Raw genomic sequence first — 25,123 nt, forward strand, 5'->3', positions numbered from 1 at the left:
ATCCAAATAGGTTCTAATTTTTCTTTTAATATAAACTATTGGCACAATAGTCAATGAATGTGACCTTTTTTCAGTCTCTATAACTATATAATGGAATCTTACTTATGGGCTATCTACTTTGTTTTAGGTTTTAAGCGCCACTTCTCTGACCGGACTTCTGGAGAAACTTCAGGACAGCAATGTGCTTCTGGATAAAACCATGAAAGGGCTGAATGCCTATCTGGAGAAGAAGAGGCTTTTTTCCCACGGTATAGTCCTTTCACTTGTTGCAATGATTGTATATATTCCTTAAATATTTTTTTTTCTTATTTAAACGCATTGAAATCATTTTTGTAATTGGATTTCATTAATAATTTTGCACTGTTTGCCTTCTATTGGCTCTGTGTTGCGCTGGCTATTGGACTTATTTTTAATCGGTCTTTTTTCAGCTCCTCTTAGCCGATTTATGACCACAGATCACATCAAAGCTGAATGTGCAGGAAACAAAAAGCCTAACGGTGCAACATTTTTAATGAAACTGAATTGTCGCAAATACTCGCAATTAAATGGGTATTCCCATCTCCAAGATCCTATCCCAATATGTAGAAGGCGTAGTAATAATAATAATATTAGCAAATACCTCCAATTAGAAGTGTAGTATAGTTCTTCTGATTCACTATGTCGCTTTCCCCATGTGCAAGGCATTGCAGTAGCTTCGGTATCCATGGTTACGACCACTCATATAGTGACAGTTATTTGCTAGTGGTCGTAACCTAAGCTACTGCAATGCCCTGCACATGGGGTAAGCGACAAAACAAATCAGAAGAACTATACTAAACTTCTAATTGGAGGTATTTGCTAATATTATTATTATTACGCATACTACATATTGGGGTAGAATCCTGGAGATGGGAATACACATTTCAGTTAAATAAAAAAAAGTTCCCAAAGCTGGATAGCCCCTTTAAGCTAACCATACGCATGACATATGAGATACCCGTGGTCTGAATGGTTATTTGGCTATTTCTCCTGACTCCCACCTATTCTGCTGAACAGTCATGTGGTTTTAATGGGGAGAGAGGAGAAAGTCGGTACTGGACACCTCCGGCAGCGGGTTATCTCCCCTGAGAACCAAAAGACCGGGTATTGAAATCCCATCTGCCCGATCCTTCTGGCCCTGACATCCTCTATCGGGGGAGAGTCAGGAGACCCCCATACACATCAGTGGGTAGGCCGGTCCTGCTGCAATCGTCAGGTTTAAACTATTTTAATCCAATGTGTATGGGGACTGAATCTTTACTTTAAAGCTTTGCTTTTCTATTTTCTCACATAGACACTAATACAAATGGCGCCTGACCCAATACTTTAATGACATCTTTATCATATTGTGCATTTTCACTTTAGCTTTTTCTTCCTGTCCAACGACGAAATGCTAGAAATTCTCTCTGAGACTAAAGATCCTCTGCGGGTCCAACCACATCTAAAGAAGGGCTTTGAAGGCATCGCAAAGCTGGAGCTCCTTCCTAACCTGGACATCAAAGCCATGTACAGCACCGAGGGGGAACGCGTAGAGCTCATCCAGACCATCTCCACCTCCGAGGCTCGGGGGGCCGTGGAGAAGTGGCTCATCCAAGGGGAAGATGTCATGTTAAGGAGCGTGCATGATGTTATTGCTCGGTCACGAATGGTACGGATCTACCTACAGACCAAAAGCATTAATTGGAACTAATCTAGTCTATATATATAATCGTCTTATCCCGTCTGTCTGTCTGTCTGTGTGTCTGTGTGTCTGTCTGTCCAGGAAATCCCGCGTCGCTCATTGGTCCGGCAGCGGCCAATCAGCGCCGGGGGATTTCTAAAAAAAGATGGCGGCCGTTAGCGGCTCATCTGCGGGACGGAGCTGAGCGGCGATGCAGCCGGGAGATGACCGGCGCAAGGCGCTCATCTCCCGGCCGGCAACAGCAGAAGGAACCCGACCGACGGACCCATCTGCGGGATGGAGATGCAGCCGGAAGATGAGCGCCGCGAGGCGCTCATCTCCCGGCCGGTAGCAGCGGAAGGACCGCCGGCGTCGCTGACTTCCATGCGGAAGGGAGGACCGGGGAGCGGCGCTGCGGGTCGGGATACTTCTGCTGTGAGCGCCCGCTATGTCCCGGGTTCTCGCAGCGGAAGTAGCCGCACAGGCAGCGCCGCTCCCCGGTCCTCACCAAGACGATTCGATGATTGATCGCGGTCTTCGGACCCGACCAATCACTGATCTTAGCGCAAAACTTAAACACCGCTGTGCTGATTGGTCGCCGACGCTGCCCGCGACCAATCACCGATCTTGGCTCCACATTTAAACACCGCTGTGGTGATTGGTCGCGGCCGATATTTAAATTTGGCGCCAAAATCGGTGATTGGTCGCGGCCGATATTTCAATTTGGCGCCCAAATCGGTGATTGGTCGCGGTCAGCGTCCGCGACCAATCAGCACAATAGTGTTTAACTTTGGCGCCAAGATCAGTCATTGGTTGCTGGCCAAGACAGCGACCAATCACCGATTTGTGCGGCACTTTTAAATAGCGTCCGTGACCAATTGGATGTCAGCGCCACTCCCCGATCCTCCCTTCACACCCTAGCCGCATGGATGTCAGCGCCGCTCCCCGGTCCTCCCTTCACACCCTAGCCGCTGATGTCCCCACTGTATCCGCATGGTGTTACAAAGGTCCGGACATTTGTGTTAAAAATCGCTGATTGGTCGCTGGCGCTGCCCGCGACCAATCACCGATTTGGGCGCCAAATTTAAATATCAGCCGCGACCAATCAGCACAGCGGTGTTTAAATGTGGAGCCAAGATCGGTGATTGGTCGCGGCCGATATTTAAATTTGGCGCCCAAATCGGTGATTGGTCGCGGGCAGCGCCAGCGACCAATCAGCGATTTTTAACACAAATGTCCGGACCTTTGTAACACCATGCGGATACTGTGGGGACATCAGCGGCTAGGGTGTGAAGGGAGGACCGGGGAGCGGCACTGCGGGTCGGGATACTTCTGCTCCGAGCGCCCGCTCATGTCCCGGGTTCTCGGAGCGGAAGTATCCGCACAGGCAGCGCCGCTGACATCCATGCGGCTAGGGTGTGAAGGGAGGAACGGGGAGCGGCGCTGACATCCAATTGGTTGCGGACGCTATTTAAAAGTGCCGCACAAATCGGTGATTGGTCGCGGTCTTGGCCCACAACCAATCACGGATCTTGCCGCAAAAGTTAAACACTACGGTGCTGATTGGTCGCGGACGCTGACAGCGACCAATCACCGATTTTGGCGCCACATTCAAATATCGGCCGCGACCAATCACCGATCTTGGCTCCACATTTAAACACCGCTGTGCGGATTGGTCGCGGACGCTATTTAAATGTGGCACCAAAATCGGTGATTGGTCGCGCCCAGCGTCGGCGACCAATCAGCACAGCGGTGTTTAAATGTGGAGCCAAGATCGGTGATTGGTCGCGGCCGATATTTGAATGTGGCGCCCAAATCGGTGATTGGTCGCTGTCAGCGTCCGCGACCAATTAGCACCGTAGTGTTTAACTTTGGCCGCAAGATCAGTGATTGGTTGCGGGCCAAGTCGGCGATCAATCACCGATTTGTGCGGCACATTTAAATAGCGGCCGCGACCAATTGGATGTCAGCGCCGCTCCCCGGTGCTCCCTTCACGCCCTAGCCGCATGGATGTCAGCGTCGCTGCCTGTGCGGATACTTCCGCTCCGAGAACCCGGGACATGAGCGGGCGCTCGCAGCAGAAGTATCCCGACCCGCAGCGCCGCTCCCCGGTCCTCCCTTCACACCCTAGCCGCTGATGTCCCCACAGTATCCGCATGGTGTTACAAAGGTCCGGACATTTGTGTTAAAAATCGCTGATTGGTCGCTGACGCTGCCGCCGACCAATCACCGATTTAGGCGCCAAATTTAAATATCGGCCGCGACCAATCACCGATCTTGGCTCAACATTTAAACACCGCTGTACTGATTGGTCGCGGACGCTATTTAAATGTGCCGCCAAAATTGGTGATTGGTCGCGCACAGCGTCGGCGACCAATCAGCACAGCGGTGTTTGAATTTGCCGCCAAGATCGGTGATTGGTCGCGGCCAGCGCCAGCGACCAATCAGCGATTTTTAACACAGATGTCCTGACCTTTGTAACACCATGCGGATACTGTGGGGACATCAGTGGCTAGGGTGTGAAGGGAGGACCGGGGAGCGGCGCTGCGAGTCCGGATACTTCTGCTGCGAGCGCCCGCTCATGTCCCGGGTTCTTGCAGCGGAACTATCCGCACAGGCAGCGGCGCTGACATCCATGCGGCTAGGGTGTGAAGGGAGGACCGGGGAGCGGCGCTGACATCCATTTGGTCGCGGCCGCTATTTAAATTTAAATGTGGCGCCAAAATCGGTGATTGGTCGCGCCCAGCGTCGGCGACCAATCAGCACAGCGGTGTTTAAATGTGGAGCCAAGATCGGTGATTGCCCGCGACCAATCGGTGATTGGTCGCGGGCAGCGCCAGCGACCAATCAGCGATTTTGAACACAAATGTCCGGACCTTTGTAACACCCTGCGGATACTGTGGGGACATCAGCGGCTAGGGTGTGAAGGGAGGACCGGGGAGCGGCGCTGCGGGTCGGGATACTTCTGCTCCGAGCGCCCGCTCATGTCCCGGGTTCTCGCAGCGGAAGTAGCCGCACAGGCAGGGGCGCTCCCCTGTCCTCTCTAATACGATTCCGCTCCCCGCTCCTCACCAATACGATTCGCTGATTGGTCGCGCTCTCCACACCCGACCAATCAGTGATCTTGGCGCTAAAGTTAAACACCGCTCTGCTGATTGGTCGCGTCCGCTGCCCGCAACCAATCACCGATTTGGGCGCCACATTTAAATAGCGGCCGCGACCATTCACCGATCTTGCCGCCACATTTAAACACTGCTGTGCTGATTGGACGCGGACGCCGGACGCGTCCAATCAACGAGATTGGCGCCAAATTTAAGCAACGCTCTGCTGATTGATCGCGGTCGCTGGCCGAGATCAATCAGCAGTATTGGCGCAAAATTTAAACAACGCTCTGCTGATTGGTCGCGGTTGTCGGCCATGACCAGTCAGCAGTATTGGCGCCAAATTTAAACCTCACTCTGCTGATTGGTCGCAACCACCGGCCGCGACCAATCTGCGTTTTTGGTGCCAAATTTAAACAACGCTCTGCTGATTGGTCACGGTCGCCGGCCGAGACCAATCAGCAGCATTGGGGCCAAATGTAAACCCCGCTGTGCTGATTGGTCGCGGTCGCCGGCAAAGACCCATCAGCATTATTGGTGCCAAATTTAAACCCTGCTCTGCTGATTGGTCGCAGCCGCCAGCCGCGACTAATCAGCGATTTTGGTGCCAAATTTAAACACCGCACTGCTGATTGGTCGCGGCCGCCAGCCGCGACCAATCAGCGAGATTGGCGCCAAATTTAAACGCCGCTCTGCTGATTGGTCGCGGCCGCCATCCGCGACCAATCAGCGAGATTGGCGCCAAATTTAAACAACGCTCTGCTGATTGTTCGCTGTCGCCGGCCTCGACCAATTAGCGATTTTGGCGCCAAATTTAAAGAATGCTCTGCTGTTTGGTCACGGCCGGCGACCAATCTGTGATTTTGGCGCCGAATTTAAACCCCGCTCTGCATCGCTCTGCTGATTGGTCGCGGTCGGCGGCCATGACCAGTCAGCAGTATTGGCGCCAAATTTAAACACCGCTCGGCTGATTGGTCGCGACTAATCAGCGATTTTGGTGCCAAATTTAAACACGCTCTCCAGTCCTCACTAACACGGTTCGCTGATTGGTCGCGGCCGCCGCCCGCGACCAATCATCGATATTGCCGCCAAATTTAAACACCGCTTTGCTGATTGGTCGCGGTTGCCGAACGCGACCAATCAGCGATTTTGGCGCCAAATTTAAACACAGCTCTGCTGATTGCACCCGGTCGGCCGCATACCTATTCTAGAATACCCGATGCATTAGAATCGGGCCACCATCTAGTTCTTTTATATTTGTATAAGATTATTTGGCGGCAGTGAATGATTTGTGGATGATGTATCTCTTGCAATAGAGCCAGGTAGCAGATCTTCTACCTGCAATCGGTAGAAATGAATTTGCTAGATAATGCTAGTAAGGTTGTCCCTCTCTTAAATGCTTCTGTCAACGTAATTTAACTTTCTTTTTTAAAAGGCATACCCTGCGACTGCAAGAAAAGACTGGGTGAGGGAATGGCCGGGACAGGTCGTGCTCTGTGTGTCTCATGTTCTGGACAAGTGAAGTGCATGAAGCTATCGGCAGTGGCCCGGAGGTACGGCATAAGCTCCTTTACTGATCAAGGTTGCTTCACTATAAACAGTCATGGCCGGAAGTGTTGGCACCCTTGAAGTTGTTCCAGAAAATGAAGTATTTTTCCATAAAAAATTGCATGTGTATTTTCTGTTATACACATGTTTATTTCCTTTGTATGTATTGGAACAACACAAAAAAAGGCAAATTGGATATAATTTCACACAAAACCCCATAAATGGGTCGGACAAAATTGTTGGCATCTTTCCAAAATTGTGGGTAAACAATTTTGTTTCAAGCATGTGATGCTCGTTCAAACTCACCTGTGGCAAGTAAAAGGTGCGGGCAATATGAAAATCACACCTGAAACCTGATACAAAGGGGAAAAGTTGACTCAGTCTTTGCGTTGTTACGTGCCACACTAAGCAGGGAGAACAGAAAGAGGAGAAGAGAACTGTCTGAGGACTTGAGAACCAAAATTGTTGACTAATATCTTCTTTTTGTGTTGTTCCAATATACACAAATGAAATAAACATGTGAACAACAAAACGTGTAATTGTAATAATTTTCTGGGAGAAATACATATATATACATTCATAGACAGACTTCATGAGTTCTCCTGCTAATAGACTGTCATACCCAGAGACGCAGCTTATAGGAGTTTCCAGGGGGGGATATACCATTGGTGCAACAGAGGTAAGGGGACCCACATTCACATCCAAAGATGCAAGCAGCTTATTTCACAGTACGTTATTAGACTGCAAAGAGCCCATGTAGTGTTCTTGCCCAGGGGTCTTCTCCTGGGGGTTGCAGTTGTACAGCGGCTCAATATCTTGAAGGTACCCAAAAGGCTCCATAGTATTGTTGGGATTTTGCATTGATTCATGCATCTTGTCTAGAGATGCGCAACTAAATTTGCAGGACCTTGGTCTAAGAGAGCAGGTTAGTAGTCTGTGGCTGTTGGATGGGAGCCTTGCTAACCGCCTCTTACATGCCGGCATCCCTGGCTCCTCTTTTGATTAGCCGGCCAGGCGTGATGTCATTTGTGCCTCACACCACAACTATGACATCGACATCAAAAGAGGAGCCGGAGATGCCGGTTCACGGGGCTCCGGTCCTGAGGCCGTGGAATACTGACCCGACTGTTGGACCAGAGTCCTGCAAATCCATTCGCTCATCTCTACTCTCGTCATATCTACCAATAAGGGAAGACATTGTATGGGATTTCCCATAATACCAGCATAAAATTAATCCATCTGCATTGAGTTTTCCATGCTGTTTGTAGCAGGGTTTTATAGAGGTACATCTGGGTATTTGGAGCAATTTGCGAGGAGGCAAATTGTCCCAGCAGACTCGCAGCACATTGGGGGCTCTCGTCACCATAGAGGGGCACGCTCGTGACGTGGTCAGGGAAATGATCGAAACAGGTTTGTGCAAACATCATGGCTGGCAGCAAACTTTCCAATACCATGTTCTATTTATTATACACTACATGGAGAAAGGTATTGTGCCCCCTCCACATTACACCTACAGGGGCTTTTATGGCCTCCTATTCTAATCCATATCCAGGATGTTAATATGGAGTCCGTCCCTCTACAGATATCACAGCTCAGTATGCCGAGCACCTTCATACATTTCACCATATTCCTATGTTCTTTCCATATCTATGTTCTGTTCCCCCCTCTTTTCTTTGAGTTTTCATAGGACACAATTGATCTTGTCACAGTAAAGCAATCTTGGGGTGTACTTACAATGACGTCTATGGGGCAGTAGTCATTTCTGCATATTGAGATGGTGGTCCCTATATAGGAATGTTTTGGCATCTGTAGGTGTCGGCATCCCCTGTATATGACTCATTGCCACAATTGATCTTCTTTATAGTCAGTGGTTTGGATGGCCTAGGTGCGGTTTGTAATATTTTCTATCAATGGTGTGTGCGCCCTCCTCTGTGCAGTGTCGTTCTATAACCATGGATGGACTAATAAAGGGGTTTTATGTCAATTGCTTTAATGACCTTTTGTTCGGTTTCTTTGTAGGTATTATGTCATTCTCCGAGTGGTCAGCCATTCTAAGCCTGAGCAGACATATGGCAATGTAATTGATGTGTGCCTGACATTGTTCTTCCCTATGTGGCGGTGACATATTTATGCTGCCATTCTCCAGTATTTGTTCTAATTAATCATCCTAAAGGTGTTTAGTGGGGTTGAGGTTGAGAACGTGTGGGAAACAGTTCTGCTCTTCTATTCCCTTAGGGTTGGAAGCTACAATTGTTTAAAATGTCTTGTGCTGAAGCATTAAGATATCTTTTCACTGGAACTAAGGGGCCTAGACCACCCCCTAAAAACAAGGCCATACCTCCACCACCAAACTGCCCAGCGGGCACAATGCAGTTAATAGGGTAACGTTCTCCTGGCATTCACCAAATCCAGACTCGTCCATCAGATGCCAGATAGAGAAATGTGATCCGTCACTGCACAGAACAGGTCTCCTCCAGAGTCCTGTGGTGGCGGCTTCACACCACTCCATCCGACGCTCGGCATCGTGCTTGGTGATGTAAGGCTGCATGCAGCTGCTCGGCCATAAAGCTCCAGGCGGGGGCGTAGTGTTTGTGGTGATGTTGTTACCAAAGTAGATCTGGACTCTGCAGTTATGGAGTCAGGAGAGCGTTCTGCCCTCTGCTCCTCAGCACTCAGTGACCCCGCTCTGTAATGTTCCGGGGTCTCCTGAGGTGCTGCAGTTCCTTCCACTCCTTAATAATATCACTCACATGTGATGGGGGAAGATTTAGGAGGGAAGAAATGTAATATCCAGACTTGTTACCCCGGTGGCTCCTATTACAGGACCGCGCTGGTATGAGAGAGCTCTGCACCACCAGCCGTTCTGTCATATGTTAGTAACAGCACACCGCATGGGAGGGCGGATGTTATACACCGGGGGGCGTGGGGATTGATGTTATACACTGGTGGGGGGCGAGAGTCTTAATGTTATACAAGGCCGAGGGGCCAGATGTTATACCCTAGGGGTACGAGGGGCTAGATGTTATACTGTCCGAGGGCTGGATGTTATACACTGAGGAGCAAGGGGACGGATATTATATACCGGGGTGAGGGGACGGATATTATACACCGGGGGGCGTGGGGACGGATATTATACACCAGGGGCGAGGGGACGGATATTATACACCAGGTGCGAGGGGACGGATATTATACACCAGGGGTGAGGGGACAGATATTATACACCAGGTGCGAGGGGACGGATATTATTCACCAGGGGCGAGGGGACGGATATTATACACCAGGGGGCGTGGGGACGGATATTATACACCAGGGGCGGGGGGACGGATATTATACACCGGGGCGAGGGGACGGATATTATACACCGGGGGGGCGAGAGGCCAGATGTTATACACCAGGTGCGAGGGGACGGATATTATTCACCAGGGGCGAGGGGACGGATATTATACACCAGGGGCGGGGGGACGGATATTATACACCAGGGGCGAGGGGACGGATATTATACACCAGGGGCGGGGGGACGGATATTATACACCGGGGCGAGGGGACGGATATTATACACCAGGGGTGAGGGGACAGATATTATACACCAGGTGCGAGGGGACGGATATTATTCACCAGGGGCGAGGGGACGGATATTATACACCAGGGGCGAGGGGACGGATATTATACACCAGGGGCGAGGGGACGGATATTATACACCAGGGGTGAGGGGACGGATATTATACACCAGGGGTGAGGGGACAGATATTATACACCAGGTGCGAGGGGACGGATATTATACACCAGGGGTGAGGGGACGGATATTATACACCAGGGGCGAGGGGACAGATATTATACACCAGGTGCGAGGGGACAGATATTATACACCAGGTGCGAGGGGACGGATATTATACACCAGGGGTGAGGGGACGGATATTATACACCAGGGGTGAGGGGACGGATATTATACACCAGGGGCGAGGGGACAGATATTATACACCAGGTGCGAGGGGACGGATATTATACACCAGGGGTGAGGGGACGGATATTATACACCAGGGGCGAGGGGACGGATATTATATACCGGGGTGAGGGGACGGATATTATACACCGGGGTGAGGGGACAGATATTATACACCGGGGGGCGTGGGGACGGATATTATACACCAGGGGCGAGGGGACGGATATTATACACCAGGGGCGAGGGGACGGATATTATACACCAGGGGTGAGGGGACAGATATTATACACCAGGTGCGAGGGGACGGATATTATACACCAGGGGTGAGGGGACGGATATTATACACCAGGGGCGAGGGGACGGATATTATACACCAGGGGCGGGGGGACGGATATTATACACCGGGGGGGCGAGAGGCCAGATGTTATACACAAGGGGGAGGGAGCGAGGGGACAGATGTTATACACCGGGGCTGGGGGCCGGATGTTATACCCTGGGGGCCAGATGTTATGCAAAGGAGGGCTTGGGGTTGGATGTTATACAGTGGGGTTGAGGGGATGGATTTTATACACTGGCGGGGGGGGGGCGAGGGGACGGATATTATACACCGGGGGGGCGAGAGGCCGGATGCTATACACCAGGGGGAGGGAGCGAGGGGACAGATGTTATACACCGGGGCTGGGGGCCGGATGTTATACCCTGGGGGCCAGATGTTATGCAATGTAGCGCTTGGGGTTGGATGTTATACAGTGGGGTTGAGGGGATGGATTTTATACACTGGCGGGGGGGGCGAGGGGAGAGATGTTATACTAAACTAGGGGCGAGGGGTGGATGTTATACACCGGGGGAGGCGAGAGGCCGGATTTTATAAACTGGGGGCTGAGAGTCCGGATGTTATACACCGTGGGCAATGGAACTAAATGAAAAAAGCAGAATTCGGTGACTAGGAGTTTTGTCCTATAATGTATGTGCATTTGCCTTCCCTTTAGAAACTCTCCCTTGTGATTCTGCAGTGTCTTAGAGGTTGACTATCTTTTCCTACATTCCTCAGGAGTTTCTCATGAACAGACTTCCGGTGGCTTGCCCAACTCCGCTATTACTGGGAGAATGAGAATGCGAGAGTGCGAATCATCAACTGCAATGTGAAGTCCGCCTATGAGTACCTGGGCAGCTCCCCACGCCTGGTCATCACTCCGCTCACTGACCGATGCTAGCGGACTCTGCTATGATGTGATGGGTTATGCTCAGAAATGTTTTTGACTTTTGTATGATGCATGAAACTTATTAGCAATTATTATTGATATTTCATACCAGTTCTTTCATGTTTCATTGGTAGATCGGTGCTTTTTATCTAAATCTTGGTGGAGCTCCAGAAGGTCCGGCCGGCACAGGAAAAACTGAGACCACCAAAGATTTGGCCAAGGCGCTGGCCGTGCAGTGTGTGGTCTTTAACTGCTCTGATGGTTTGGACTACATAGCATTGTCAAAGGTACATACAATGTTAAGCTGCTCCATTGCAGATAATAAACTGACTCCATCCGATGTTCTGCTGACATCTTTTGATTATATAGTACAGACCAAAAGTTTGGACACACATTCTCATTTAAAGATTTTTCTGTATTTTCATGACTATGAAAATTGTACATTCACACTGAAAGCATCAAAACTATGAATTAACACATGTGGAATTATATACTTAACAAAAAAGTGTGAAACAACTGAAAATATGTCTTATAGTCTAAGTTCTTCAAAGTAGCCACCTTTTGCTTTGATGACTGCTTTGCACACTCTTGGCATTCTCTTGATGAGCTTCAAGAGGTAGTCACCGGAAATGGTTTTCACTTCACAGATGTGCCCTGTCAGGTTTAATAAGTGGGATTTCTTGCCTTATAAATGGGGTTGGGACCATCAGTTGTGTTGTGCAGAAGTCAGGTGAATACACAGCTGATAGTCCTACTGAATAGACTGTTAGAATTTGTATTATGGCAAGAAAAAAGCAGCTAAGTAAAGAAAAACGAGTGGCCATCATTACTTTAAGAAATGAAGGTCAGTCAGTCCGAAAAATTGGGAAAACTTTGAAAGTGTACCCAAGTACAGTTGCAAAAACCATGAAGCGCTACAAAGTAACTGGGTCACATGAGGACCGCCCCAGTAAAGGAAGACCAAGAGTCACCTCTGCTTCTGAGGATAAGTTTATCCGAGTCACCAGCCTCAGAAATCGCAGGTTAACAGCAGCTCAGATTAGAGACCAGGTCAATACCACACAGAGTTCTAGCAGCAGACACATCTCTACAACAACAGTTAAGAGGAGACTTTGTGCAGCAGGCCTTCATGGTAAAATAGCTGCTAGGAAACCACTGCTAAGGACAGGCAACAAGAAGAAGAGACTTGTTTGGGCTAAAGAACACAAGGAATGGACACTAGACCAGTGGAAATCTGTGCTTTGGTCTGATGAGTCCAAATTTTAGATCTTTGGTTCCAACCACCGTGTCTTTGTGCGACGCAGAAAAGGTGAACGGATGGACTCTACATGCCTGGTTCCCACCGTGAAGCATGGAGGAGGAGGTGTGATGGTGTGGGGGTGCTTTGCTGCTGACACTGTTGTGGATTTATTCAAAATGGAAGGCATACTGAACCAGCATGGCTACCACAGCATCTTGCAGTGGCATGCTATTCCATCTGGTTTGCATTTAGTTGGACCATCATTTATTTTTCAACAGGACAATGACCCCAAACACACCTCCAGGCTTTGTAAGGGCTATTTGACCAAGAAAGAGAGTGATGGGGTGCTACACCAGTTGACCTGGCCTCCACAGTCACCAGACCTGAACTCAATCGAGATGGTTTGGCGTGAGCTGGACCACAGAGTGAAGGCAAAAGGGCCAACAAGTGCTAAGCATCTCTGGGAACTGCTTCAAGATTGTTGGAAGACCATTTCCGGTGACTACCTCTTGAAGCTCATCAAGAGAATGCCAAGAGTGTGCAAAGCAGTCATCAAACCAAAAGGTGGCTACTCTGAAGAACCTAGAATATAAGACATATTTTCAGTTGTTTCACACTTTTTTGTTAAGTATATAATTCCACATGTGTTAATTCATAGTTTTGATGCTTTCAGTGTGAATGTACAATTTTCAAAGTCATGAAAATCCAGAAAAATCTTTAAATGAGAAGGTGTGTCCAAACTTTTTTCTGTACTGTATATACACACACATATATATACTGTATATATACACACACATATATATATATATATATATATACACACACACACATATATATATATATATATATATATATATTGTATATATACACAACACATATATATATTGTGTATATATACACACACACACATATATATATATACTGTATATAGACACACACACATATATACTGTATATAGACACACACATATATATATACTGTATATACACACACACATATACAGTATATACTGTATATAGACACACACATATATATATTGTATATAGACACACACATATATATATATATACTGTATATACACACACATATATATATACTGTATATATACACACACACAAATATATAGCAACAGGGCCCCGCTGCGTCCTCTGTGTCTCTGTACAGATATAAGTGTAACACGTACTGGATCCAGCACAGGTGACAGTCTGCCATAGAGCTGACGTGCAGTACATACACTGTGTTATGGGGGCGCTCACCTGTGCGGACCCCGCTCTCCGGCCGCTACTTCTTTGCTCATATAAGGTCTCATTCTGCCATTAAACAATTCGGTTGTCATGGCAGCGGGGGTGGGGCGTTGGTAGGGGGCGTGTCTGGTATAGGGCAGATTGGGGCGGGGCTGTCATGCAGTGCTTGTCTCATCCCTGTAATTTCCTGCTGATGCCACCTGGTGGACAGCATTGGTCAGTACACGCTGAGAATGCTACATTTGCATTGTACTGTGGGAGCTGCTGGTACTACTGGTGCTTCCTGACTGCTGTCCCTATGAGGTATGCAGTATGTCACATGGTGGGGGAGGAACATTTTATATATGTATATGCACTGCTCAAAAAATAAAGGGAACTGTGCGGCCCTCCAAACAAATGCCACCCCACACCATTACTGACCCACTACCAAACCGGTCATGCTGAGGGATGTTGCAGGCAGCAGATCGCTCTCCACGGCGTCTCCAGACTCTGTCACGTCTGTTACATGTGCTCAGTGTGAACCTGCTTTCATCTGTGAAGAGCACAGGGCGCCAGTGGCGACTTTGCCAATCCTGGTGTTCTGTGGCATTTCTTTGGATGGCCGCACAGCCCTCCTTGTGCTCGGCAGAGGTAGCCTGACTGCCATTAGGTACCGAGATGAGATCGTCAGACCCCTTGTGAGACCATATGCTGGTGCGGTTGGCCCTGGGTTCCTCCTAATGCCGGACAATGCCAGACCTCATGTGGCTGGAGTGTGTCAGCAGTTCCTGCAAGATGAAGGCATTGAAGCTATGGACTGGCCCGCCCGTTCCCCAGACCTGAATCCGGGACACATCTGGGACATCATGTCTCGCTCCATCCATAAAACGGACAAACAACACAAATATTGGTTCTATCTTTTACACATTTGGGGTAGCCCTTAAGAGGGCCATTGGGTCAAAGAGAGAGAGAGAAGAGAGAGGGGAGGGAGAGAAGAGAGAGGGAAGGGAGAGATACCGGGAGATACCAAGAGAGGGAAAAAAGAGAGACCCAACCAGTGCAAGGCTAAGCCGGGCAGGCGGCAGCGGCTATTTATACCCACTGCTGATCTCTGATTGGTGGAAAATCTGGGTATGGCTGCTCTGATTGGTGGAAAAACTGGGTGTGGCTGCTCTGTGATTGGTCAGCATTATGACCTCACAGTGGCGATGACTCATACCTCCTGGGTGGTTGTTTTTAATGTATTTTTTGTTGTAACATTTTGTATGGCTGTTTGGTGCAGGGGGTGGGGTCGGGAGTATTTTAACCCCTGCACACCCCCATGACCATATGCCTCGACCCGTAGAAGCGTGATAGACACGCGAAACGGCCGTCGTCCGCAAAAGGCGCCGCTTCCCTGTATTTTTAATGGAAATGGAATAAAAGAAGATTTTATTAAATCGGTGTGCCACCTCGCTTTCTTCATGTATGAGTAGTATAATAATGATGATTTATCCTGGGGATGGGTTATCAATATCAGATCGGTGGGGCTCCGACACGCGGCACCGGCTCTACCCATCAGCTGATTGCAGCGCTCAAGTGTAAATAGTGTGAAGATTGAACATCACAGCTCCATTCACTGTACTGCGGGTCCTGCAGATCAGCTAATATTCATGTAATAGGAGCTGATCTGCAGCACCAGGGAGCGGCCACTACAGAGTGAACAGATCAGTGATTTTTCAGCTCCTCAACACTGTTTACATCTGACCTCGGCCGAAGCTGCAAACAGCTGATTAGTGGAGGTGCCGTGTGCCGGACCACCACAAATCTGATATTAATGAGCTAACCAGGGGATAAGCCATCAAAATGTTTGTCCTGGAAAATCCCTTTAAGGCCCACCTGCACATAATAAATATATATATATATATATATATATATATATATATATATATATATATATATATATATATATATATAGCAAAGAGTGGGAAGGGGTTAATCAAAGGCTCATAAAACGGACAAACAACACAAATATTGGTTCTATCTTTTACACATTTGGGGGAGGGATAGATACCGGGAGATACCAAGAGAGAGAAAAAGAGAGAGACCCAACCAGTGCAAGGCTAAGCCGGGCAGGCGGCAGCAGCTATTTATACCCACTGCTGATCTCTGATTGGTGGAAAATCTGGGTGTGGCTGCTATTTATACCCACTGCTTATCTCTGATTGGTGGAAAATCTGGGGGTGCCTGCTCTGTGATTGGTGGAAAATCTGGGCATGACTGCTCTGTGATTGGTCAGCATTATGACCTCACAGTGGCGATGACTCATACCTCCTGGGTGGTTCTTCTGGGCAATTCTGTTTTCTGATTGGTGGAAATTCTAATCAGCATTATGACCTCACAGTGGCCGTGACTCATGTTTCATGGACTGTTCTATCTGGGTGACCTGAAACATGCTGATCTCTGATTGGTTGAAATTCAAGTCATCTTCATGACATCACAATCGAGAAGAATGAATATCCAATTTACTTAATATAAATGACCAGCAATGCTGTTCTCTTAATGGTGGAAATTCAAGTCATCTTCATGACATCACAATCAGCATGTTATTACTGCCGATATGTCCAATTTTTTTCCTAAATTTCCTACGTTTGTCCTAATTTATTAGCACATATATACCACTCATTCCTACAATCAAAGGATCAGGAAACCCCTCTGAAATCAATATCCTACAATTTACCCCAACAGCAAAAAAAACAACTATACACAAAATACCAAAAGGTATATCAGATTATTAATGAGCAAATAAAAGACACATAAAAATAATTTTTAGAAATGTGTAGAAAAAATGCTGTAAAGTAAGAATGCTTCAAAAATAGAAATGTTAATGATCTATTTAATCAATTAACAAAATACAAGTGAATGAACAAACGAAAAATCTAGATCCAATCAATATTTGGTGTGACCAACTTTTCACTTTAAAACAGCGTCAATTCTTCTAGGTACACCTGCGCAAAGTCAGGGATTTTGTAATAATGCAGTCAGGTGTCATACACCATGGCAAGACTGAGCAAGAATACACAAGGAAGTTATACTACATCAGCAAGGTCTCTAAGGCACAAATTTCAAAGCAGATTGAGGGTTCAAGATGTGTCATTCAAGCACTAGTGAAGAAGCACAAGAAAATGTGCAAGGTTGAGGTCAATAGATGCAGTGGTCGGCCAAGGAAACTTAGTGCAGCAGATGTATGACACATTATGGTTACTTTCCTTCAAAAGCGGAAGATGTCCAGCAGTGCCATCAGCTCAGAACTGGCAGCAACCAGTGGGACTCAGCTTCACTCATCTACTGTTCAGAGAAGACTGGCCAGAAGTGGTCTTCATAGCAGAATTATGGTGAAAAAGCCATATCTTCCACATCAAAACAAGGCCAAGTGACGCTGAGTCACTGCATTAAAACAGAGAAAATGGGGAAGGAGGGGGGGGGATTGGCAAGATGTGCGCGGTTGAGCCAAAATATGAAAAATGTGGTTGTTACTGTAGGGAGTTTGTTCACTGAAGGGCTGGAGAGCAGAACAATAATGAGTGTCTGTGGTCAATAGTGATGCATAACCACGGTGAAGGGTCCTGTAAGTTTGGGGCTGCATTTCAGCAAATGGAGTTGGGAATTGGGTCAGACCTCATGCTATAACATTTTCCCCCATCATGGGCCCCTCTCTGGCATATTGTCCCCATTCTGGCATAATTTCCCTCATTCTGGTTTAAGACATCGCTGTTTCCTCCGCTGCACCTCCTGCATTCTTCAATATCCAGATCCATATTCCAGTTTGTCTTCTCTTCTGCACTACGTGAGTCCACAATCAACTGAGGAATACCTACGTCTGCTTACTATCCTTATTTCTGTTTGCATATTACTGTACCTAAGTAAACTTGGACTATCGTTAACGTTTACATACCCTAATAGTAATGAAGGCCGTGCCTTACAGATTAGGTTCTAAGAAGTATTGTTTGGAATGAACTTACCTTCATAAACTGTTTGCTGTGATCTTTTGCACTTGAGTTTAAAATAGACTTTCACACTACTCTTGTCTCAGTCTCTGCTTTTGGCCCACGCCATTGGACTTCAGGGTATCTACTAACATCGTAACAGGCAGTTCCTTTGAGCTCATGATTCTCATTTGGTCTGACATGCACTGTGAGCTGTGAGGTCTTATATAGACAGGTGTGTGCCTTTCCAAATCAAGTCCTATCAGTTTAATTAAACACAGCTGGACTCCAATGAAAGAGTAGAACCATCTCAAGGAGGATCACAAGAAATGGACAGCATGTGACTTAAATATGAGCAAAGGGTCTGAATACTTATGACCATGTGATATTTCAGTTTTCCTTTTTTAATAAATTTGCAAAAATTTCTACATTTCTGTTTTTTTTTCAGTCAAGATGGGGTGCAGAGTGTACTTTAATGAGAAAAAAAATGAACTTTTTAGAATTTACCAAATGGCTGCAATGAAACAAAGAGTGAAAGATGTAAAGGGGTCTGAATGCTTTCCGTACCCACTGTATATAGTACTCAATGTTCCAGGCAGTGGGAGGCATTACTGGGATCCAGAGCAGTCGCTCCAGTCACGTCCAGAGCCTAAGGTCTGGCATAGGAGCTGCCGGACACTTTGTGTGCTCTGAAGTACAAAGGAAGATGGACAGGGACCTGCATAGATGGAAGTTGAAGGCCAGTCCCGGGTGCACTGCAGAGGTGGACGAGAAATACAGGATGAGCTAGCAACAGGGCTGAAGAGGAGTTATGCTAAGAAGGAGGATAATGTGAATTGCTGTGCCTTATCCCATCTGTACCCACCTGATGAACTTGAACTGTCAAGTATATGTTTGACTGTTACAAAGAACTTCGTGTCCCCTAAATTGTGAGCGGCGGCTTCTGAGGACAGAAGCCTGAAGGCAGTGGAGGCCTGCGGCCTACAAGAGAGTGTGCTGCACCCCACACCCTAGAGCACACTGGGACTGGGACACCCATTGTCTGTAAAGTGCCAGAGCGAAATCAGACCGACGTTCAGTCACGACTACCGCTCTGTGCCACTTTACAAGATGAGTGATAAGGGAACTTCTCCATCAGAAGAGAAGAGGAAATAATGGTCGCTGCCCAAACTGTGACAAGAACAGGACCACAATGCAACAAGAACTGTCTCACAATGCTCTTGGAACTTTCCCATAATGCATTGCAAATTGAAACTAGAGCAAATACATTAAATCACTAGCAGACAGTGCAGTTATCAAACAATAAAAAAGAGACAGGATTCAAATGCAAGCAACATAATGTCAGAACTGATATACACATAAAGTGACTAGATTCCCTGGATAGCTAAATTCGCTGCTGAGGCAAGAACACGGGCTGCCCAGCACTATTTAAGTGCACCCCATGAAGATAGACACTCTAATTTACAAGGCCATAACATATAGGTGCATCTCACAAAATTAGAATATCATCAAAAAGTTAATTTATTTCAGTTCTTCAATGCAAAAAGTGAACCTCATATATTATATAGAGTCATTACAAACACAGTGATCTATTTCAAGTGTTTATTTCTGTTAATGTTGATGATTATGGCTTATAGCCAATGAAAACACAAAAGTCATTAACTCAGTAAATTAAAATAATTAACAAAAAACACCTGCAAAGACTTCCTAAGCATTTAAAAAGGTCCCTTAGTCTGTTTTAGTAGGCTCCACAATCATGACAATCATGATGAAGACTGCTGGCTTGACAGATGTCCAGAGTTCCAATTTTCATTTGAAATCAAGGTCCCAGAGTCTGGAAGAAGAGTGGAGAGGCCACAATCCAAGCTGCTTGAGGTCTAGTGTGAAGTTTCCACAATCAGTGATGGTTTGGGGAGCCGTGTCATCTGCTGGTGTAGGTCCACTGTGTTTTTTCAACACCAAAGTCAGCGCAGCCGTCTACCAGGAAATTTTAGAGCACTTCATGCTTCCCTCTGCCACAGTATCAAGCTACCAGGGGGGCAAAGGGGGCGGTGGCCCCGGGCCCCTCGCTCTTAGGGGGCCCATCCAGGGCTACGCCAGTGTAACTGTATCTAGCATGCCCCTGGTGCCAGCATTGGGCCCCACTGCCCGCCACCGCCGCAAGTTTACTGATGAGAGAGGGAGCGCGGATCTCTCTCCCATTAGTCCCTTCTGTGACTGACGTCTCTGACATCATCACTTGGCGCCCAGCCCGCTGTGCTGAAGATGTGTGCGTGCTGGGTGCTCTGAGCAGCGAGGGAACCAGGAGGAGAGATGAGTACTGTTTATTTATTTTTTGCCGGGTGGGGGGCGGCATTATATGACAGACTCTGCCTATGGGAAGGGGGAGGTGCATTATACTACAGTCTCTGCCTATGGGGGAGCATTATCCTAAAGACTCTGCCCACAGAGAGGGGGGGCATTATACTAAAGACTCTGCCTATGGGGAGGGGGGGCATTATACTACAGACTGTCTATGGGGAGGGGGGGAGCATTATACTAAAGCCTCTGTCTATGGGGGGGCATTCTACTACAGACTCTGCCTATGGGGGGCATTATACTACAGACTCTGTTTATGAGCAGGGGAGAGCAGTAGACTACAGACTCTGCCTATGGGGGGACATTGTACTACAGACTCTGCCTATAAGAGGGGGAGCATTATACTACAGACTCTGCCTATGGGGGGTGCATTTTACTACAGACTCTGCCTATAGGTGGGGCATTATACTACAGACGCTGCCTATGAGATGGGGGGGGCATTATATCACAGACTCTGCCTATGAGGAGGGGGGGCACATTATACTACAGACTCTGCCTATGAGATGGGGGGGCATTATACTAAAGATTCTGCCTATGAGGAGGGGGGGGATTATACTACAGACTCTGACTATGAGGAGGGGGGAGCATTATACTACAGACTCTGCCTATGGGGGGGCATTATACTGCAGACTCTGCCTATGGGGGGGCATTATACTACAGACTCTGCCTATAAGGAGGGGGGGAGCATTATACTACAGACTCTGCCTATGGGGGGGACATTGTACTACAGACTCTGCCTATAAGAGGGGGAGCATTATACTACAGACTCTGCCTATGGGGGGTGCATTTTACTACAGACTCTGCCTATAGGTGGGGCATTATACTACAGACGCTGCCTATGAGATGGGGGGGGCATTATACCACAGACTCTGCCTATGAGGAGGGGGGGCACATTACACTACAGACTCTGCCTATGAGATGGGGGGGGCATTATACTACAGATTCTGCCTATGAGGAGGGGGGGGGCATTATACTACAGACTCTGCCTATGAGGAGGGGGGAGCATTATACTACAGACTCTGCCTATGGGGGGGGCATTATACTGCAGACTCTGCCTATGGGGGGGCATTATACCACAGACTCTGCCTATGAGGAGGGGGGGAGCATTATACTACAGACTCTGCCTATGGGGGGGAGCTTTATACTACAGACTCTGTCAATGGGGGGAGCATTTTACTACAGACTCTGCCTATAGGGGCGCATTATACTATACGAAGGACTATGGGGAGTGCATTATACTATATTGAGGACTATCTGGTGCATTATACTATATGTAGGCTATTTATACAGTGTGGGAGATAATGTGGGTTCTTTGAACAGTGTGGGGGCCATCATACAGTGTGGGAGATAATGTGGGGTCTTTGTATAGTGTGGAGGCTATCATACAGTGTTGGAGCCATCAGCTTGGGGGCTACTAAGGGGTCAGTATACTTTGTGGGGGTACTATACAGTGAGGGGGAATTATATCGTGAATAGGAGAACATCATAATGGTTAGAGCGGAGCTCTACATGGGGGGAGACTCAGGACATTATTAAATCTTAGGTGGGCACTTATTGTTATAGGGGAACTCAGGTTATCGTGACTATCTAAGGGGCACTATTACTTTCTAGGGGGCACAATGCGGGCACTGTTTTCTAGGACACTTGCACACGGCATTACTTTATTTTAGAGGTTTGTTTTACCATCTAGAGGGCACACAGTAGGTGCAGTAATAGGGACACATTTTGCAGCAGAGGCTCAGTATTGGGGTATCAGCAGGATGAGAAGTTTGTGCAGGTTGGGGATAGATGTGGTCAGTGCCTGAAATGTAAGGAGTCAAATGTGTCTTTGTTGTGATCTCTGCATACCTGAGACTCTGAGCCCTGGCTGGAGAAGTTGTCGTGTCGGTCTGGGCCAGATGGAAAAGACGGGAAAAGTGAACAATTTAATCAGAAAGAACGTCAGCTGTAAGGTACTATATATAACTGAGCTGTGATCTCTTATATGTTTTGCAGGACTGGCATCTATCAATATATGTCACCATATGGCGGTAATATCAGTGCTGGTCTTTGTATAGAGATTATTTTTAGTAACAGCGCGGTCATCTGCTGAGGTTTTCCTACATCCACTATCTGGGTGCGCCGCTATAGTTGTAATCAGGGTTACCTGGTTAGAGGCCCACTCAGAAGTTTCGGCCCCCTGAACCAAAACCTTAGCTACGCCAAGCTTTTTGGAGATGGAAATTTCATTCTCCAGCAGGACTTGGCCCCTGTCCACACTGACAAAAGTACTAATACCTGGTTTACACACAACAGTATCACTGTGCTTGATTTGCAGCAAACTCACCTGACCTTAACCCCATAAAGAATCTATGGGGTATTGTCAAGAGGAAAATGAGAGACACCAGACCCAACAATGCAGACGAGCTGAAGGCTTCTATCAAAGCCACCTGGGCTTCCATAACCCCTCAGCAGTGCCACAGGCTGGCCACATTGCCGCATTGATGCAGTAATTGATGTAAAAGGATCCCCGACCAAGTATTGAGGGCATATATTGAACATACATTTCAGTAGGATAACATTTTGGATTTTGAAAACATTTTTCAAGCTGTTGTTATAAGGTATTCTAATTAATTGAAATAATGACTTTTGAGTTTTCATTGGCTGTAAGCCATAATCATCAATATTAACAGAAATAAACACGTGAAATAGATCACTCTGTGTGTAATGGCTCTATATAATATATGAGTTTCACGTTTTGTATTGAAGAACTGAAATAAATTAACTTTTCTGGTGATATTCTAATTTTGTGAGATGCACCTGTAGATGGGCTTGGCTGCACCCTGAATAAAAATAGCATGTAAAAAATATATATGATATATATGAGGTATTGGTCGATATTTTGGCCAAAATATACAAGCTCGCAACCTGCTCAAGGGTCCTCATACTTGCGAGTCCCTACACTAACATTAAAAGCAAAGTCACAAAAACAAGGAATTAAAGTTCCCACCAAAATTCAAGAATTAACACAGCAAATACAGCAACAATAATTACAAGGATGCAGCAAACCCATATAATGAAGAAGTCAGCAACACAGGTGCAAAATATTGATGAGACAACCACTCACAACCTACCAATTCATGGAGGGGGTGATTGCTTAGTATTAAAACTGCACACAAATAAGCCTTGTATAGGGCACTGGTCACACATAGGTAGTGCACAATGTCTGGCTTACAGCCTATTAGTGAAGCCCAAACTATTAGATTAGGCGGGCTGCCCAGCACTTTTTAAGTACACCCCATGAAGACAGACACCCTAGTTTACAAGGCCAACATTGATGGGTCTGGCTGCACCCTGAATAAAAATAACGTGCAAAAAATATATATGATATATATGAGGTATTAGTAAATATTTTGGCCAAAATACACAAGCTCGCAACCCGCGTCAAGGGTCCTCATACTTGCGAGTCCCTACACTAACATTAAAGCAAAGACAAATTTAAATTCCCACCAAAATTCAAGAATTAACACAGGAAAAAAGGGCAACAGTGTTTACCTGCCTAGGTCTCAGTACTAATCATACCATATAATAACGATGACAGCAATACAGGTGCAAAATACTGATGCGACAACCACTCACATATTACCAATTAATGGAGGGGGGTGATTACATAGTATTAAAACTGCACACAAAATTATATGGGATTGCTACATCCTAATAGTGCATTAGTTCTGAGATCTGGGCAGGTAAATGCTATATTAATAATTGATTTTTTGAGGAAAGTTAAATTCTCTTTTGTTGGCTTTACTTTTAATCTAACTGAAATACACATAAGCTTTTTTCCTAAACATTAGGATCTGTTTAGAGCCATCAGCTCAAAAAGGCTTCCTTTGACAGACTTGGCATAAGCAGGTCAAAAGGAACCCTGATCTTTACCATTACACCCCTTTACAGGAATGGAGACTTACCACATGCTCAGGGTTGCATCTACAGAGTAGCTGCTGGCCAGAGGAGCGAGCTTGAGGCTATAACTCTAACTAAAGCTTTTTTATTACTAAATGATGGGTTCTGTCTAAGGCCATTGGCTCAAAAAGGCTTCCTCGGACAGACTTGGCGCAAGCTACTCCATTCTGCAGATCCCAAGGGAACCCTGGCCTTTACCATTACACCCCTGTACAGGGATAGATACTTAACATAGGCCCAGGGTTGCATCTACAGAGTAGCTGCTGGCCGGAGGAGCGAGCTTGAGGCTATAGTGGTTGATTCAACTCTAACTAAAGCTTTTTTTTCCTAAATACTGGGATCTGTTTAAGGCTGTTGGCTCAAACAGACTTCCTCGGACAGACTTGGCGCAAGCTACTCCATTCTGCAGATCCCAAGGGAACCCTGGTTTTTACCATTACACCCCTGTACAGGGATAGATACTTACCATAGGCCCAGGGTTGCATCTACAGAGTAGCTGCTGGCCGGAGGAGTGCGCTTGAGGCTTGAGTAGTTGAGTCAATCCTAACTAAAGAAAAACCTATCTAATGACACTTTCTTGTTAGGACCTGTCTGAGGCCTATGGCTCAAAAAAGCTTCTTTGGAAAAACTTGGCAAAAGCCAGTCTATCCTACAGGTTCCAAAGGAACTCTGACCTTCACTCTTACAGCCCTGTACAGTGATAAAGACTTATTACAGGGCCTTGATTGCATCTACATAGTAGATGCTGACTGGAGGGGCAAACTTAAGGTTAGAATGGTTCAGCCAACCCTAACTATTGCTACTTTCTTAAATGTTAGGATATTTCTGAGGCCGTTGGCTCCAACAGGCTTCCTTGGACAGACTTGGCGCAAAACACACCATTTCTGATGTTTCCAAATGAACCCTGGGCTTCACCCTTGAACCTC

At 46.9% G+C, this 25,123-nt stretch overlaps 1 protein-coding gene across 1 annotated transcript; it reads left to right on the forward strand.

Annotated features, from left to right (window-relative positions):
* Nucleotides 1-205: 205 nt before the first annotated feature.
* On the forward strand, nt 206-11,896 carry LOC141213270 (dynein axonemal heavy chain 12-like). Its single transcript, XM_073665165.1, has 4 exons — nt 206-248; nt 1,384-1,666; nt 6,215-6,332; nt 11,319-11,896. The coding sequence occupies exons 2-3, from the start codon at nt 1,409-1,411 to the stop codon at nt 6,299-6,301; spliced, it is 345 nt and encodes a 114-aa protein (XP_073521266.1). The 5' UTR covers nt 206-248; nt 1,384-1,408; the 3' UTR covers nt 6,302-6,332; nt 11,319-11,896.
* Nucleotides 11,897-25,123: the final 13,227 nt, after the last annotated feature.

Source organism: Phyllobates terribilis, unplaced genomic scaffold (assembly GCF_046119375.1).
Source record: "Phyllobates terribilis strain yellow unplaced genomic scaffold, ASM4611937v1 Scaffold_189__1_contigs__length_3638672, whole genome shotgun sequence".
Taxonomy (NCBI): domain Eukaryota; kingdom Metazoa; phylum Chordata; class Amphibia; order Anura; family Dendrobatidae; genus Phyllobates; species Phyllobates terribilis.

Excerpts from the sequence above, each read along its gene's own strand:
- LOC141213270 (XM_073665165.1), top strand. The coding sequence starts at position 1,409 with ATGCTAGAAATTCTCTCTGAGACTAAAGATCCTCTGCGGGTCCAACCA. Across the intron at positions 1,667-6,214 it reads TTATTGCTCGGTCACGAATG|GCATACCCTGCGACTGCAAG; the intron begins GTACGGATCTAC and ends CTTTTTTAAAAG.